Source organism: Lagenorhynchus albirostris, chromosome X (genome assembly GCF_949774975.1).
Source record: "Lagenorhynchus albirostris chromosome X, mLagAlb1.1, whole genome shotgun sequence".
NCBI lineage: Eukaryota > Metazoa > Chordata > Mammalia > Artiodactyla > Delphinidae > Lagenorhynchus > Lagenorhynchus albirostris.
In genome coordinates this window covers 71732861-71750018 of record NC_083116.1, presented here as the reverse complement: position 1 = coordinate 71750018, position 17158 = coordinate 71732861, and the positions used below count along the sequence as shown (strand labels likewise).

The following is a 17158-nucleotide window of genomic DNA, read 5'->3' as shown; positions in this document are numbered from 1 at the left end:
AAGGGAGAGAGAAAGTACAACAAAAGAAACTCTTGAGAAAACTGGGAACGGGCCTAGAGAAAACGAGAGCTTTTCGGTCTCTGCCACCTTCCCCACAAGGAAAAAAGTTCATGCAGGTAGGAAAGGCAGGGTCTTTCCCTGCTCAGTGTTCCTGGTTAAACCTAAGAGTAAGAAAAATCCCCTGGACTTGCAGCATCAGTATGTACCCAAGTGCCCCACCAGCACAAGACCCGCCCCCCGCAAGGTTAGCCTTCTGGCATGGGTAAATGCCCAAGAAATTGCCTTCCAGTCCAATCCCCCCACCCACCCCCCAACCCCAAGCAAAGGGCATCTGCCTGTGGTTTCCCACCTCTCCTCAGAGGAGAGGATCCTAGCAGAGTGCCCATGGTATAGTCAGGTACCAAGGAACACAATGCCAGACAGTCTATCAGGCCAGGGGATGGAGAGCCAACTTCAGATCAAAGAGAGAGAGAGAGAGGCTTAGTGTAAAAACCAATGTCATTTCAGCAGGAAAGTAGAGGGCAAGTGGTGAGAGGGGCTCCTACTGGCGCACCTTCCCAGGGACGTAGTTCCTGTCAATTGCCTCCTCCTGCAGGAACATGTGTAGGCAGCGTTCGTTCTGAGCCAGTGGGTGCCCAGCAATTCTATAAAGAGACCAAGACGGTTATCAGTTGTATTTGGGATCAGAGAGAATTTGCAGAGGGACAGGGCTGTGGATGTGGACAGGGGAAGAAGGGCAAAGTCAGCCCTGAAGTTCAAGCAAGTAGAGGACAGCAGCAGGGTACCACTTCAACCCTAATATTGCAGAAGGGAAGGGGATAGAGGTGTAAGGTGGGGGAAATCGCTAGACACATCCAACATGCAGCGCTTTCTCAGGCCCTGAGGTACAGGATCGGAATTCTGCTCAAAGGAATGGAGTTTTACTGTCCAGTGAGCCCAGCACACAATCGGCACCACATCATATTACCCATTACAAAAGAGGAAAGAGACGAAACATATAGAAAGACCAAAATGGCAAAAGTAGCAAAAGGAATCCCCAGGAACTTGGCTCACTTGTTAATAAACTGTTCGAGGCCCTGCCTCCTTTCTTCAATAAAGGACTCCTCAAAGATCCCTTCATCTCCTCGAAAAGGGAGCTGCCGCTTCAAGGCTTTCCCAGGCAGTGGTGGTACTACAATCTGTAGGCAGACGCAAAATATCAGTCACACGGGAGAGCACAGAGACGGAATAAGGTGGTAAAGCACTACACACTTCATTTCCTATTAGGCATAGGGTCCATCCTATGCCATAGTTCAGCAACTTGCAAGAACTGAGGTTATAAGAACAATCAGGGGGTGGCTCAGGTCAAAAATTAATCCAGTTCTGTTTCTGTGGGAGGACAGGTTTACCATCTCAAAAGAAAGGAAGTAAACTCCAAATATTCTTCACTTTCTTTGACAGTCCACTACCATCCAAAAATTTAGCTACACTTTCCATTTTTACACCTAAAGGAATTAAGTTGTATGACTTTTCTAGCCACTAAATCAACTAATAGTTTTTCCTTACAATTTCTCCTGAACTTACCACTTTCAAGTTTCAAAGGGTATCACCCAGATCCAATATATTGGGATTTGGTAGACAGAGTGTGTTCACCCTCTCTGTTGCCTTCAAGATTTTATAAACCTATGCAGATCTCCTCTCTCAAGGGTGCCACACAGGAAACAGGGCCATACCTTACTATCTCGCTCCAGCTCATTTTTTAGCCACTCGAAGTCACTGTAGCGCCGTCGTACACAGGACTCCTTCAGCTTGAAGATAGGTAGGTTTGTCTACAGGGAAGAAAGAACGTGAGAGAAGAGAGATGGTAAGAAATGTCAGCCTGTGATGGCCACCTATCACAACCACTTGGACAGGTCCTAAGAAAGAAACAGCTCCTATGGACCATGTTCCTAGAACCCTTTCAAAACACCACCAGGTGAATACCAATCCTTACCACATCCAGCCTTGTCACAGGTGGTGATTAGAAGTCCCTTGCTGCTTAGAATTTATCCTACAAATAGACTTGAAGTTGTACATAAATATGTATGTACAAAGGTTTTCACTGAATTTTCTCATTTGTAATAATAATAAATGTCCATCAACAGATAACTGATTAAATAAATTATAGTACACTTGTACAGTGGAATACAACTATGAAAAGAATACAAAAGATATATATGTCCCAGTATGGAAAGATATCAAGCATTAAAATCAAGGCACACGACAGTATATACAGCCTGCCTCTATTTGTTTTTAAGAGGGATATGTATATGTATATATATTTATATTTATGAATTAAATATTTATGAAAAATACTGATAACAATGATTGACTTTGGAGAATAAGACTAGACAACTGGAATGGGTAGGTCACATTTTTCATTGTGCAATTTGAATTTATCATATGCATGCATTACATTTTCAGTTGAAAAGTGAATTTAAGTTCCCTGGAAAGAACAAGAGATAAGCACCTCCAAAGTATGCTTTCCTCTGCTTTTCCTGTCCAAATCCTCTCCATTCTACAAGCCCAGCTCAAGTCCCACTTCATCCAGGAAATCTGTCCTGACAACACCAGTTTAATTTATTGGTCTCCCTCTCCTCTGAACTCCTATGACACACAGACTTTAGTACTGCCTGACACACCACTGTTTCAAGCATTATGTTAGTCTTGCTACCTAACTAAATTATAATTTCATTGAAATCGGGAGCCATGACTACTGCTGCATCTCCCTAAATGCAGATTATGCAAGTTACTCAGTAAATACTCAATTGATTAATAGTGGCCCTATGTATATCTGTTTACCCTTTCCTTATCCAGAAAGTGCAGCAGAAATAGCACTTACATTAAGTTGGCTTACCATGGCTCGCTCCCTGATATAAATCGGCTTATTCCCACATCTTAATCACTGAGAATTTTCCCAAGGCTCCAATGGCAACAGGAACCTCCGACAAACAAAAAGCCCTGATCCTCACTCCTATCTACAAGTTCTAAGTAGAAATGGCCAAATGTATTAATACTGGCTATATTTCCCACCAGTCAATTCAAATCAGTAGATGGGAAAAAAAGGAGCTAGTTTCTCTCCTTTCTCCACAGCTAACTCAGAGCAGGTAAAGAGCATTGGAGCTATGCTAGAGCTTCACACATTCCTCACTATGTCATGCTTTGTAGTCCTCAAGTCTGGAAACTGTCTTTTCAGGATCTAGCTCTAGGTATAGGGCATCAAAAGCCAAATAACTGGCCAACTTACATTAGTTACAACTCTACTCAGGATCAAGGTCCCAGGAATGTCAATGGGTTGAAGTGGAGTGAGATATATGTAAAGTAATATCTTATTATCTAAACTATTTTCTAGAAGAATAAATAAGAAAATGGAAACAGTGGTTTCTTCAGAAAGGGGAACCTCTGTAAGGCAGAGGGAGAGAGGGAGACTTCATTTTTAAGTACAGTTGACACTTGAACAACACAGGTTTGAACCGCATGGGTCCACTTATACACAGATTTTTTTCAATAACTATAGTATATCATTTTTATACCTTTTGAATTTTGTACCATGTGCACGTATTACCTATTCACAATAAGCCATTATAGAGAACATTCTCAGAATCCTGCACAAAGTATATATGTGTATCAAATCATCACATTCTATACCTCAAACCTACACAAAGTTATCTGTCAATTATATCTCAATAAAGCTGAGAGTAAAAATAATCATTCAAGAAAAAAAGCCCTTCAGTATCATGAGATTCCAGGTTTCCACCAGAGTTCATTACAAATACTGTGATCCTCAAACAGTAGAACCTTAACCAGTAGGCCTTTACAGAAGCCAACAGAAGGATCTAAGAAAAGAAAAAAAGTGCTGAGTAGATTCCTCCAAGACACAGCAAAACCACCCACTGCCATTTTGTGAACTTCCTCCTTTGACTTACAAAAATGCTATTCTTTCCCCACCCCCACAGGATGGTGACAGTAACGGCCTTTCATCTCAGCACCTAGCCATCTAAGGAAGGGGATACTATGTACTAGGATACTCTCTCAACTCCAACCTACAAATTATATGAGGGAGACACGATCGTGTAGTACAGCATATAGAGTCCTTTGGCTCTGATCAACACAAAATCAAGGGAAAGGGGAGAAAGAAGCAAAGTTCAAGTCAACAGGACAACTGACATTTGAAAAGTTCCATACATATCTTGTTAAGCCACCAGAATACCTCTCCAGACTCCTTATTTCTTGGGGTGGGTACTCCTTCCCTGAGCTATTATACAAAGAAACAAGGCAGTGCCATCTACTTCTACCATACACAATGCTTAATTCCCAAAGCCCATTCTCTTGAGTCTCATGCTCCCTATAATGCCTACCGTGATCAGTCACTTAAATTAGCAATTTCAAACCAAATGGTTTCACCAATTTTCCCCAAAACAGAGTTCAACAAAAATATTAAAAGCCTATATGGCCATACAAAATTAACATAAATACAAATTAACTCAAACCCACAGAATTAGGAACTGCCATCAACCCTATCATCAATCACTATACAATTAGTAATTGTGGAAAAGACTGATGAAAAACTTAGTGGGTTAAAAAAAAATTTTGCACACTAAAGTTTTGCAACTAAGCATTGCCAAAGAGACTAAAGTGTAGTGGAAAGAGTATGGTGGGCTTTGGAGTCAGACGGACCTGGGTTCAAATCTCAACCATGACACTTATTAGCTATGTGTACTTGGGCAAATTACTTAAACTGCATTCCTCCTCAGTTTTCTATCTGTAAAATGGTGTTTTTGTAAGGATTTAGAAACTAAAACCTAGTTCAGTGCCTGGCACACAGTAGGCACTAGATGAACAATTCCTGTTTTATTAGAATGCCTGAAGTAGAGAACAATTCCATTCATAATCCCTACAGCTCTTGGGTAATACATCAAGACAATGTCTCCAAAACCCCACAGCAGAGAGTTCTTACACTGAACAAGTTATGCCCAGGATTCCTCAGGTAATTAAGTTCTCTGCCATTAACAGTTCCCAGCTTTTATCATATTTTGAGGGCTCTAATGTCCATTCTTCCCCAAAGAGATGATTTCAAACAGTTCTTATATAGACAAGTTTTTCTCATTTTTTTCTATTTGCGTTTCTTTCTTCAGTTTGAACTTTGCCAAACTTGGAATTTGGAGATCATAGCTTCTTAATTAGGTTTCAAAGCCCAGGTGGGAGAGCACACTCTCTCATTCAATTCATTCATTCAAAAATAAAAGCACATACACTCTTTTAGGTCTTCAAATGCTGTTTGAGCAGCATGCTGTCCATAGAGAATATTCTGGCCCTCTAGTCTGAGAAGAAAACATAAGGAAAATTAGGAAATGGCTCTCAAACTTTTTTGCTTGTAACCACTTCAATGGGGCCAAAGAAATTGCAAACCATGTACTCTGCACATTCCATCCTTGCATCGTGGACTAAGAACTAGAGAATAAAGTCCTCTGTAATGCACACTGGAAGAAACCACTCCTGGGGCAGTCCTGAAATGTCATATATTAAAGTTAACTACAGACTAGGGACTAATATAATGAATCCAAAAGGTTAATCTAGAGCAGAAAGAGCAAATGGCCATTCATACACAGAAATGCCAAATGAGAGCCAGTAAATATTGAAATAAATATTCTGGATACTTCAAATCTAAAGGGTCAGCCCAGGATGAGGGTAGCGACTGACAATCCGCCAATCCGAGTGCAAGGTCAGGTTTTCCAGTGAGCATGTAGTACCTGAGAAAACTTAAGCATTAAACACTTCTCTCCTTCAGATGTTAATTCTACACAAGTCTGGGAAGCACTCAGTCTCAAGGAGACTCCCCTTCTTATTTCTGCTCCACCAAGCCCACTGTCCTGTCTCCCGTTCCTGGAATCTCTCTTCCCTTTAATCTAGGCTTTGCTCAACTCCATCATCCACGGAGACCTCATTAAGAAGAAGCTCCTCTGGGCCTTCCTGTCCCCCTTCTTCAGACTGACTTCCCACAACCTAGTTTAGTTATGGGACCCTGCAGCATATCGCCTTGGCTCTCCATCCCCCAGCCCTCTTCCACTCCTCCTTCCCTCCTTCTGTCGCTACAGTCCTGATTCCTATTTCCTGGGATTCCTCACTCTAATCCTCTCCATCCTTCCCCACCGTCTCCAGCCATGCTTCACTTCTTGCTCATGGGTACTTGTTTTCCCTCACGCCGGTCCGATGTCCCCCCTCAGGAGTTTTCTGTATCCTCGGGCCACAACCGAGTGGGCAGACCTCTCTGCAAACCTATTAAGCCCCTAACCCCCAAATGACCCCTCCAGCGTCTTCTCCACCGTTGGCCGTCCCTATGGCAGCCTCACCCCCCGCCCACCCCCGCCCTGTCGCCCGGTCCTCCCTCAGCTGTCTCCCTCACCCCGTGACTCACCCGCATGCGAACCTCATAGGTGGTGAAGCGCGCGCGGCCCACGCCCACCGTCTGTGGGTTAAAGATGTCGATCTCCAGGAAGTTACTTGGCGGCCCGTAAGCGTCGGTCAGGTCCTGCGGCTTCGAGTTAAGGCGCCGAGTGTCAGCTACTGCCGTGTCCGACATCTTTCCGAAGGAGAGACCGGGACCGGGGAAGGGGGGATGGGGGACAGAGACCGAAGGCAGGAGCGCGCACGACCCCTCCCGCTTGCAAAATAACCAGCCAACCCACAGACTGCGGCGCCGCGCACGCGCGCCCACGCACGCACGCGCGCACGCGCACGCCGTCGCGGCCCGGGGCCCGGCACCCTGAATAGAGGCGAAGCGGACGGCTGGAAGTCCTGTACCGAGGAGGCGTCATTCAGACTTCCGGGCAGTGTTTGTGGCCGCCCCGGAACCTGCGTCTCCAATACGCACTCCCAGTATCCTAGGAAGCACTACAGGGGAGATCCGCCAATCGCTGCTCCTCAAGCCAAGAAATTGTCTTATACTGTGCATCAATCAGCAGTGGGCACTGCCCCGCAAGCTAGGACCGTACAGTGATAGGCCGAAGCCCCGTGACCTGAATAAGTCCTGGTTTTGCGCGAAAATAGAATGGTGGTTTCCCGACGGTGGGGTTTCAACAATGGTACTAAGAACCTAAAACGCAGCCCAGCCACTTGTGCCACTAGTAGTTTCAAGTCATCTCACACACAATTGAGCACTCAGTGAGCGCTACTTATGGTGTCAGGAAAGCAGCGAGGATGGGGTATACAAAGATGATTTCTCATTCTCACTTTTCAGGAAAATTTGGGCATATCTTCATCCTCCACTTGTTGCCACATAAAAGCTAATTTCAGGTGTACTCGGATATTACATCTCTCAGCAAACTGAGGGCATTTATTTCAACACCTTCTGTCGCTACTCTGCAAAACTCCAAATTTGGCGCTGCTCTGAGGTTGCTTACAGCCCATAATGGAGATAGAATATGTGTCTACATGAGAATATCTATAGAAATACTAATATTAGTATGACTAATTTGCACATGGCCCACATGAAGAGGGTAGTGCCCACAGTAAAGGTGGTGATTTTAGGTCATCCTTTCTCCTCCTTGCACCAGCCCTCTTCTGCTCAAAAAAAAAATTTCCCATATCATTGATGCCTGAAATTCTTTCAACGGAGTACAAGGCCCTATAATTTCACAGTTAAGTTATTTAATTCAATTTAAGTGATATCTCCTAAGCAACTACTTACGCATCAGGCACCATGCTAAACACTAAAGACCTAGAGTCCCCGCCCTCAAGGAGTTAATGTTTTAGAAAAGGAGACGAGTAAATAAACTAATATAATGTGACAAATACAAAATAAGTGAATATTCCAAGCAGCACATAGGACATGAGTAAGTGGAGGAATTAAGGAAGGCTTCCTGGAGGAGGAAACATCTGAGTTTGACAGACATGAAAAGACAAACAGGAATGGAAATGGGGAAAGGTAATTTCTTGCAGAGGGAATAGCATATGCAAAGTCATCCAGATAAGAAACAGCATGATATTTTTAGGCAATTATCACCAATTCAGGTTGTGTAGTGGAAGTGCTTAGAGAGGTAGCCTGGCTGAGGATGGGCAGATGAGGATGATCCTTCTATATTAAGCAAAGGATCTTTGGTTTTATAATGTAGACGATAAGAAGCCACTGAAGGATCTACAACACACACACACACAAAGGCATGATCAGATTTGTGTTTTAGAAGGATTATTTTGCAAGCAACATGGAAGATGTGTCTGAGTTGAGTGTGACCAATTATGAGTATCTATTGATACAGTAGTACTTGGAATCAGATGATGGTGGTGGGAATGGAGAAAAGGGAAGAGAGAAGGCTGAGACTGAGGAAATAAAATAGATAGGAGTTGTATCTGATAGATATGGTGGTAGTATAGTGTAGGGCTTAAATGTGTGAGCTATGGACTTAGGCTGCCTGGGTTTAGATCATTGCTTCCTAGATGTATAACCTTGAGCATGTTATCCAACAAGTTTTCCTTCTCTGTAAAATGGAAATAAGACTAAAAGCTACCCCGGGGCTTTTGTGAGAATTCAATGAAATAAAATATGTGCAAATAGTAAGTCCTCAGTAACTATTAGCTATTATTACTATTTGATGGGAGAGAGAGAAAATAGATAAAATGACTCCTAGGTTTCTGAGGTAGGTAACTATGTGGATTGCTGGTATCACCAATCGAAATTGGAATTACAGAAAGAAGAGTGAGCTTGGGAGGGAAGACAGTGAGTTCAATTTGGATAAATCTGGGGTGTCTGTAGGACATCCAAATGTCCAGGAGGCAGCTGGAAATACAGGCCTGGACCTCGAGGGTGTGACTAGAATTAGAGATTTGGGAATTATTAGCATACAGTGTAGAAAGAAAAATGTGAAGAGGCAAGGACAGAATATTTAAAAATTGATGAAGGCATGCAATGTTGATGAGAGTGTAAATCTGTACAATCTTTCTGGGAAGCTAATTGGCAGTATGTATTAAAAAAAACAAACAACACCTTTGACCTCAGGAAACTTGTAATACTGGTTGTCTCTGGAGAGCAGAACTGGAGAACAGGAGTCAGGGACAGCAGGGAGAGTTGTTTTTCATTTTCATTTCATTTATGTTTAAGTGCTTTTGTATTGTAAAAATATTTTAAATGGGAATTCCCTGGCGGTCCAGTGGTTAGGACTCAACTCTTTCACTGCTGGGGCCCGGGTTCAATCCCTGATGGGGGAACTGAGATCCTGCAATCCATGGGGCGCCGCCAAAAACAAAATTAATGTTATTTATCAAAACTTTTGGCTCAAAATTTTCACCTCGATCATAAAACTCAGTGTCTTGTGTAAATGGCCAAATTCAGGGTTCTCCTATGTATCCATGTAAAATAATGTTCTTATATTCGTTGATATGGAGTGATGCCCACGAAAAAAATGAAAAAAAGCTGGTAAAAAAATACTGTACACCATGGCGGTCAGCAAGAAGAAGCGCCTTACAAAAGGCAGCAAAAAAGGAGCCAAGAAGAAAGTACCATGATTGAAGCTCACGTTGATGTCAAGACTACCGATGGTTATTTGCTTCATCTATTCTGTGTGGGTTTTACTAAAAAAATGCAACAATCAGATTCGGAAGACCTCTTATGCCCAGCACCAGCAGGTCCACCAAATTCGGAAGAAGATGATGGAAATCATGACCCAAGAGGTGCAGACAAGTGACTTGAAAGAGGTAGTCAATAAATTGATTCCAGACAGCATTGGAAAAGACATAGAAAACACTTGCCAATCTATTTATCCGCTCCATGGTGTCTTTGTTAGAAAAGTAAAAATGCTGAACAAGCCCAAGTTTGAATTGGGAAAACTCATGGAGCAACATGGTGAGTTTGCATGGTGAAGGTAGTAGTTCTGGGACTTCCCTGGTGGCACAGTGGTTAAGAATCTGCCTGCCAATGCAGGGGACACAAGTTCGATCCCTGGTCCGGGAAGAACCCACATGCCGCGGAGCAACTAAGCCCGTGTGCCACAACTACTGAGCCTGCGCTCTAGAGCCTGTGAGCCACAACTACTGAGCCCACGTGCCTGGAGCCCGTGCTCCACAACGAAGAATAGCCCCCCACTCTCCGCAACTAGAGAAAGCCCGCGTGCAGCAACAAAGACCCAACACAGCCAAAAATAAATAAATAAATTAATTAATTATTTTTAAAAGGGGAAAAAAAGGTAGTAGTTCTCGAAAAGCTACTGGGGTTGAGACAGGTGCTAAAGTTGAATGAGTTGATGGATATTAGCTGCCAGTCCAAGAATCTGTTTAAAATTCAGACTTTTAATGGTGACAAATAAAAGATCTTATTTGTGAAAAAACTATTGTAATGTGATACCATTTGTATTACTGTATATGATATATATGATAATTTTTAAAGACTAGAAGGATATAAATTAAAAATGTTAGTGGTAGTTACCTCTGTGGTGGTGGGGTTTCAGTTTTATGTTTTTATTTATAATTTTCTAAAGGACCTGATTTTTAACAATAAACATGTATCTTTTTTTAATCAGAAAAAATAAAACTATTTCCATCTGGGAAAAAAATTAAAGGACAGGCACAGGAAGAGAAGATTGTGAAGGAAACCCAGGAAGGAATTTTCGGAGAGGTAGAAAGAGAACCAGGAGACAATAGTGATCTGAAGGAGTGGGATAAAAAATGTTTCCAAAAGGAAAGTAGGTGGTTAACAGTGTTTAATACAGTAGAATGGTCAAATAAAACCTGGGAAATGTACACTCAATTTGACAATTACCTAAAGGTGAGAGGTTTGGTAGAGCGCTGGGAGTAGAACCCAGATTGCAGCAGATTAAGAATTGAATCAGGGCTTCCCTGGTGGCGCAGTGGTTGAGAGGCTGCCTGCCGATGCAGGGGATACGGGTTCGTGCCCCGGTCCGGGAAGATCCCACATGCCGCGGAGCGGCTGGGCCCGTGAGCCATGGCCGCTGAGCTTGCGCGTCCGGAGCCTGTGCTTCACAACGGGAGAGGCCACAACAGTGAGAGGCCCGTGTACCGCAAAAAAAAAAAAAAAAAAAAGAATTGAATCAGAGGTGAAGTGGAAGCATTTAGTACAGACTATTCTTTAAAGAAGCTTGCCCAAGATTTGAGGAATGTGGTAGCTAGAGAGCAATGCATTGACAAAGAAGGATTTGTTTGTCTGTTTGTTTAAAGAGAAAGGAGGCTTGAATATGTTTAACGACTGGCGTGGGGGGGAAGAATTTCATAGAAAGAGAGAAGTTGAATATACAGGTAAGTAATAGGAAAAGGCTTAAAATCAAATAGCCCTTGGAGAATTGCGAAAGTTAAATTCACAATGAGGTGTAAATACACGGTCTTTTTTTTTAAGAGAAACATTTGATAACGTGGAGAGGAGAGTAGCAGGGTACTGGGCTACTTAAATGTTTTGCAGTAATAATGCAATTGACAGCTGTTATCAGCTGGCTCCTATACACACACACACACACACACACACACACACACATATACACACACACACAGAGAGAGAGAGAGAGAGAGAGAGAATAGAATAGAATAGCCAAGGCAAATCTCTTGGCAAACAGGTGACATCAGAGCATGATGTGAGAGCAATGCGCGTTTTCCTCTCATTGGATTTCTTTGACTATGTTCATTCTTTGCCAAAAGGAGTCCAGTGTTGGGAGGGGAATGAGAGAGAGAGATTTAGGATCCTCAAATTGGAAGGAATCTCATTAGTTCATCCTCCTGCCCACAGGCAATACTGGACCTTAAACATACATCTATCCATCTTTCTGCCTTTAAATTTTTCCCAAAGGAGATTGCACAATCTCCGAATCAGTCATACGCAATCATACTGACAAGAACTTCTTTCTAGTCTCTATTCAGACTGTCCTGAGGAATTGGCAAATCAAGAGCCCCTATAATTTGGAGTGTTTGTGTTCTTGGGAGCAGGGGTCTGGAACTGCAGGGAGGGAGTAGGGGGAGGGTCTGAGTGTAAAAGAGGTAGTGTAGAGAGGAAATCCAGAGAGCAGGGCTCATGACATACAGTCTACTCCAGGGAATGTTGATCCAGAATTTACCTGCCTTTCTATGGAGCCCCGCTCTCCTTCTGCACACATCCATCCAACTGCCTACTACTAGTAGTGACTTCTCCTCTTGAAGTTCCTTTAACCCTAATTTCACCTGGCGCCTCCCTAGGGATCGTCTCTACTTTAACTAAATCCCTTCTGAAAGTTGGATGAAATGTTAATGAAACATTTCCAATGTTGATGAAAAGTCCTTTAAATACTCAACTTGTCTACTTAACTTGGTGATTGTATTTACTTTACTAAAGTATCTCTCGATCGCCTAAGGGTGAGGGCAATCTGAAGAAAAGTGGTGCGGCCTAAGTGTGTGAGTAGCTATGCATGTTTATCAGGTGTTGCTAAAGACCTAACCCTTTAGCTGACAAGAGTTTGGCCTCCAGCTTCCATACAGATGTTTGTTAATTATATAATGAATCTTCTAGCAACAATAAGACCTGGAAAGATGATAATGTTGCAATTAGCCAGCTTTCTTCCCTTAATAAAAGCTAACATTTATTGAACACTTACTATCTGCCAGGCACTCTTTTAATCACTTTATGTATTTTAACTCAGTTAATCCTCAGAACAATCCTATGACATAGGTGCTATTTTTATAGCTGCATTTTACTAATGAGGCACAGACAGATTAAGCAATTTGCCCAAAATCACACAGCTAATTAGCGGTAAAGTCAGGATTTGAACCCAGCCAGTCTGGTTTTGGAGCCCAGGTTTTCAACCTGCCGCCCAGAGAAGATCCTTTTAGCCCATACAGGGCTAAAAAGGAGTCATCATAAAGGGTGTAAGATGGAAAAAGAATTAGGAAAGGAAAAAGGAGAGAAATAAAGACCAAAAAAAAAAACTTTAAGGGGTAGAATGTCACTAACAACAGCTTAGTAACATTCTGGTGTAAGTTGCCTGCTCCTGCCTAGATGTTCTTCATCTGGCCTTTAATCTGAAACTTTTTGTATTAAATTCTATCTTCTTAATACCTATGATAACTTCAAGCCTATTTAATTTCTGCCCATCCTTCAAAGCCCAGTGCAGGTCCCACCTCCTCCATAAAGCCTCCATATTCATCCAGTCTACAGTAATCTGTACTTTTGAAATTTTTTACAGACTTCTTGTCTGTAGCGTTCATTTGGCTCTGACTCGCATTTTTAATTAGTCTTGTGTACATTTATGTCTCATCTTACCAACCATACCGTAAACTCCCTAAGGGAAGAGACTATGACTTTTATTTCTCTTGCATCGTGTATCCCCCATAATGCCTAGCATGGTGTATTGCAAATAATAGGCACTCAGCAAATATTTGTTGGTTGACTAATTGATTGGCAAAGGTCAGAGACTACATCAAATCTTGGTTAACCCCTGAATCATTAGTGAAGAGCTATGCACTCAATGTGTACTCAATAAACATTAATGATGATTACAAAATCATTCAAAGAGTTTTTATAGAGCTTCTACACTGTGTAGAGAATGGGGTGTGGGGATAGAAATTAAATAGAGGATACAGCTTCTACCTTTGAATACCTTAGCTTAGGCTTCTCTTACTACTTCAATGCACACTATCTCCTTTCTCTGAATTCCTGCTGCATTTGAAGTCAGGACTAGCTATCACTCAGTTGTTGTCTCCCCTGATTCAATTGCAAGCTCCTTGAAGGAAATGGATAACACTGTGCTGGGACCATAATGGAATCACAGAATTAGAAAGGACTTTAGAGATTTCCCTATTGTCAAACTTCCCACCCAACGCAAAAATCCCTTTTGCAACAGCCCTGATTCAGCTCTTATTTAATTATACACTTCCAGTATCAAAATTAATCAATATAGGAAGCATAGGAGGAAGAATAGGTTCAGGAGCTACATAATGAGTTGGATTCTGACTACATGCAGTTTACTGTGATTGTTAGACAACGAAGTGGAGACAAACAGCTGAAATTCAAGTCTCAATCTCAGGAGAGATGTCAGGACTGCAGACAGAGACTTGGAGTCTTGGGTATGTAAGTAGTAGTTGAAACACTAAGATTAAGACTACTAAGGACAAGAGAACAAAGCAACCAAGGACAAAATCTCTGAGAATTCCTCTAATGGGAAAATGAGAGGAGAAATCAATGAGGTGAGAGAACTGGAAGATGAAGAAGAGAGTTTTAAGGAGAGACTGGTCACCAGAGTCAATGGAGGATGGATCAATGAAGTTAGGAAGGATAAGACTGAGATAAGGTTATTTGATCTGGTGATTAAGAAGCCAGACGTTTGATGACCTTGAAGAGAGAGGTCTCAGTGAAGTAGGGTCTATTTTGACTTACTCTTGTTACCTATAATGCCTAGTTCAATGCCTGGTTCAATACATATTTGTTGAATAACTGAATAAATGGTCGGAAGAACTGTAGTTCCTGCTAAAAATAGGAGGTGATGGGGAAAAGTAAACAAGTTAGCCTTTCTTTTTCTCTGAAGCAAGAGGAGAATATGGGTAATAATATAGAGAAATGTTAAGGTGAAAAAGAAAGGGGCAATGATTTTCCCCCCAAAATGTGAAGTAAGCTCATCTGAGATTCTCTCACAGGTTTGATGGAATAAACTCTCAACCGGTAACAACTATAAACTCTGGACAAAATACACACACACACACACACACACACACACACACACACACATGAAAACTCCAGAGAGTAAACAAAACTAGGCGGATATTGGATGGAGGTTGGAACTTAGAAGAAGGGAACAGCAGGGGCCAGGGTTCCTATTTTTATGGATTTAGCCTGAGGACAGGCTGTAGTCATCAGCCACATCGCTAAAACTACAACAGGAAGCCCTCATCTTTCTAGCCTATAGAACCAGAGGACAGGATCTGGGGAAACGACAGTCTCTAGAAAATGAGGGGATATATCAGAAAGACATCCTGAGGAGGAGCCCTAAATTATCTGTATAAATTCCTCCCAAGACTTATCCTAAACCATGCATGCACAGGGTGGACTGAAAACAACTTTCATCTAAGACTAAAAGAATGGAACTGAGATTTGAGCTGCCACCCACCACAGGCAAGGCAGGGTTTTTAGTTTGAATCTAACCAAGTTAATTGCCTGCTGAAACAAATGCATCCTCACTCTTCAGAGAAGTATAACAGTATCCAGAGACTCCACAAGATAGCATTCACAATGTCCAGTAAACCCTCTAAAATTGCTCACTATATGAAGAATCAGGAAAATGTGGCCCATTCTCAAGGGAAAGACAATTCATGGAGGCCAACCCTGAGATGATGATGCTCAATGAGGAGAGGAAAAATGCCCTGGTAATGAATGAAGAGATAGGAAACTTCAGCAGAGAAATAGAAAATATAAAAAGGAACTAAATGGAAATTCTAAAACTGAAAAACACAATGTCTGAAATTTAAAAAATTAACTAGATGCACTTAATAGCAGAATGAAACACCAGAGGAAAGAGTAAGTGAACTTGAAGGTACAGCAATAAAAACTATCTGATCTGAAGAAGAGAGTTGGTTGAAATAAAATGAACAGAGCCTTATAGACCCATGAGAGAACATCAGTGGTCTAAAATAGGTGTGATTAGCATCCCTGAAGGAGAGAAAAGAGAGAATGGGGCCAGAAACAGTATTGGAAGAAAAAATGGTTGAACCCTTCCCAAATTTGGTGAAGGACATATATTTAAAGATTCAAGCTCAGCAAAGCCCAAACAGGATAAATATGGAGAAAATTGCACCTATGTGCATCATAGTCGAACTGCTGAGAACCAAAGATCAAGAGAAAATCTCGAAATCAGCCAGAGAAAAACAGCACATTACATATAATGATTCAAATAACAATGGACTTCTCAGAATCTGTGGATGCTAAAAGACAGTAGAAAAACATCTTTAAATTACTGGGGGAAAAAATCACTGGCGACCCAGAATTCTATGTTCAGTAAAAATATTCTTCAATAACAAAGGCAAAATAAAGACTCTCTTCAGATAAAGAGAGTCTCTCTCATGCTTATAATCCTTTATTCTTGCTGTTCCCTATGTCTGGAACACACAGTCTCTCCTCTAGTCCCCTCCCTATCTTCAGCCTGCTAACTCCTACTCATCCTTCACAACTAAGCTTAAACGCCACTTCCTCCAGGAAGCCTTCCTGATCTCCCAAGTCCAAGTTAGGTGTCCCTCACTAATACATCAATAGCCCCCCACATTTCTCCAATCTTAGCATTTATCATGCTGTATGTAATTACATGAGTTGATTGTCTGTGACTTCACTAGACTATATGTTCCATTAGGGCATGCATCATGTTTTCCTTATTGGTGTATTTACAGTGCATGCAATAAGCACTCAATTAATATTATCGAATAAAGAAAAGAAAGTCTGATTCCAAAGTATTTTTTCCTTTCTACTATGCCAGGCTGTCATCATCGAGAAGGAGGTCCTGACACTACTATAAGATTGACTACTATTATACTCTCTTAAACTTTATGGAGAAATCTACTGTGCTTTGAAAAACTGAAGCTTTCATTGAACTATCATTTTCCTGTGATTTCATGGGCAATTACTGTTTGGAGGCTATCCATATGTGCTTAACATAGATCCTTGGTAATCAATGCTTGTGAAAATCTTCATTCAATACCACTTCAAGATAAATGATGAGTAACGTGGAAATGATTAAACTATGGTGCATCCAACTTATAGAATATTATGTAGGCACTAAAATTATATTTATAAACCTGTGTAATCATTTGAAAACACACTTATATGTTAAGTGGGAAAAAGACAAAACCAAAAATACAAAATTGTATGTATAGTGTGATTACATTGTTTTTGAAAAAAAAAAATCTATGTGGAAGGGGAAAATAATGCTGGAAAGAAATATAGCCAAATTATTGGCTGTGGTTTTCACTGGGTGATGGAACTACAGTTACTTTAAACAATTCTTTTCTGTATTTCACAATTTTTCTTTAATAAACACATTATTTAAGCAGCATTATTCCTATAGTGAGTGGGGGGGGACTTTCTTTTTTAAAAAGTTTAAAATAGAAAGTCTAAGGGTAGGTAGAGGTCCCCTGATACACCAGACGACAATCACAAGTAAAACAGGACTGTGTTTAAGCCTCCTTTCTCTTTAAC

At 41.5% G+C, this 17158-nt stretch overlaps 1 protein-coding gene and 1 pseudogene across 2 annotated transcripts; one reads left to right on the top strand and one right to left on the bottom strand.

The window, feature by feature from the left end:
* Positions 1 to 292: 292 nt before the first annotated feature.
* SNX12 (sorting nexin 12) lies at positions 293 to 6729 on the bottom strand. 2 transcript variants are annotated; one of them, XM_060136999.1, is made up of 4 exons: positions 6446 to 6729; positions 1713 to 1808; positions 1054 to 1178; positions 293 to 644 (listed from the first exon to the last, which is right to left on the bottom strand). In XM_060136999.1, exons 1-4 carry the CDS (start codon positions 6596 to 6598, stop codon positions 542 to 544), a joined length of 477 nt encoding a protein of 158 aa, XP_059992982.1. In that variant the 5' UTR covers positions 6599 to 6729; the 3' UTR covers positions 293 to 541. The 2 variants fall into 2 exon arrangements, with proteins under 2 accessions (XP_059992982.1, XP_059992981.1); XM_060136998.1 differs by having other exon boundaries at positions 295 to 644; positions 6434 to 6729.
* A 2718-nt stretch (positions 6730 to 9447) lies between these two features.
* On the top strand, positions 9448 to 10285 carry LOC132513802 (small ribosomal subunit protein eS1-like; annotated as a pseudogene).
* Positions 10286 to 17158: the final 6873 nt, after the last annotated feature.

What these genes read in the sequence shown, in the direction of transcription:
- SNX12 (XM_060136998.1), bottom strand. Translation starts at nt 6,598, where the DNA reads ATGTCGGACACGGCAGTAGCTGACACTCGGCGCCTTAACTCGAAGCCG. An exon ending in AGCTGGAGCGAGATAGTAAG is followed by an intron (nt 1,179 to 1,712) that starts GTATGGCCCTGT and finishes GTCTGCCTACAG; the next exon opens with ATTGTAGTACCACCACTGCC. An exon ending in CTCGAACAGTTTATTAACAA is followed by an intron (nt 645 to 1,053) that starts GTGAGCCAAGTT and finishes GTCTCTTTATAG; the next exon opens with AATTGCTGGGCACCCACTGG.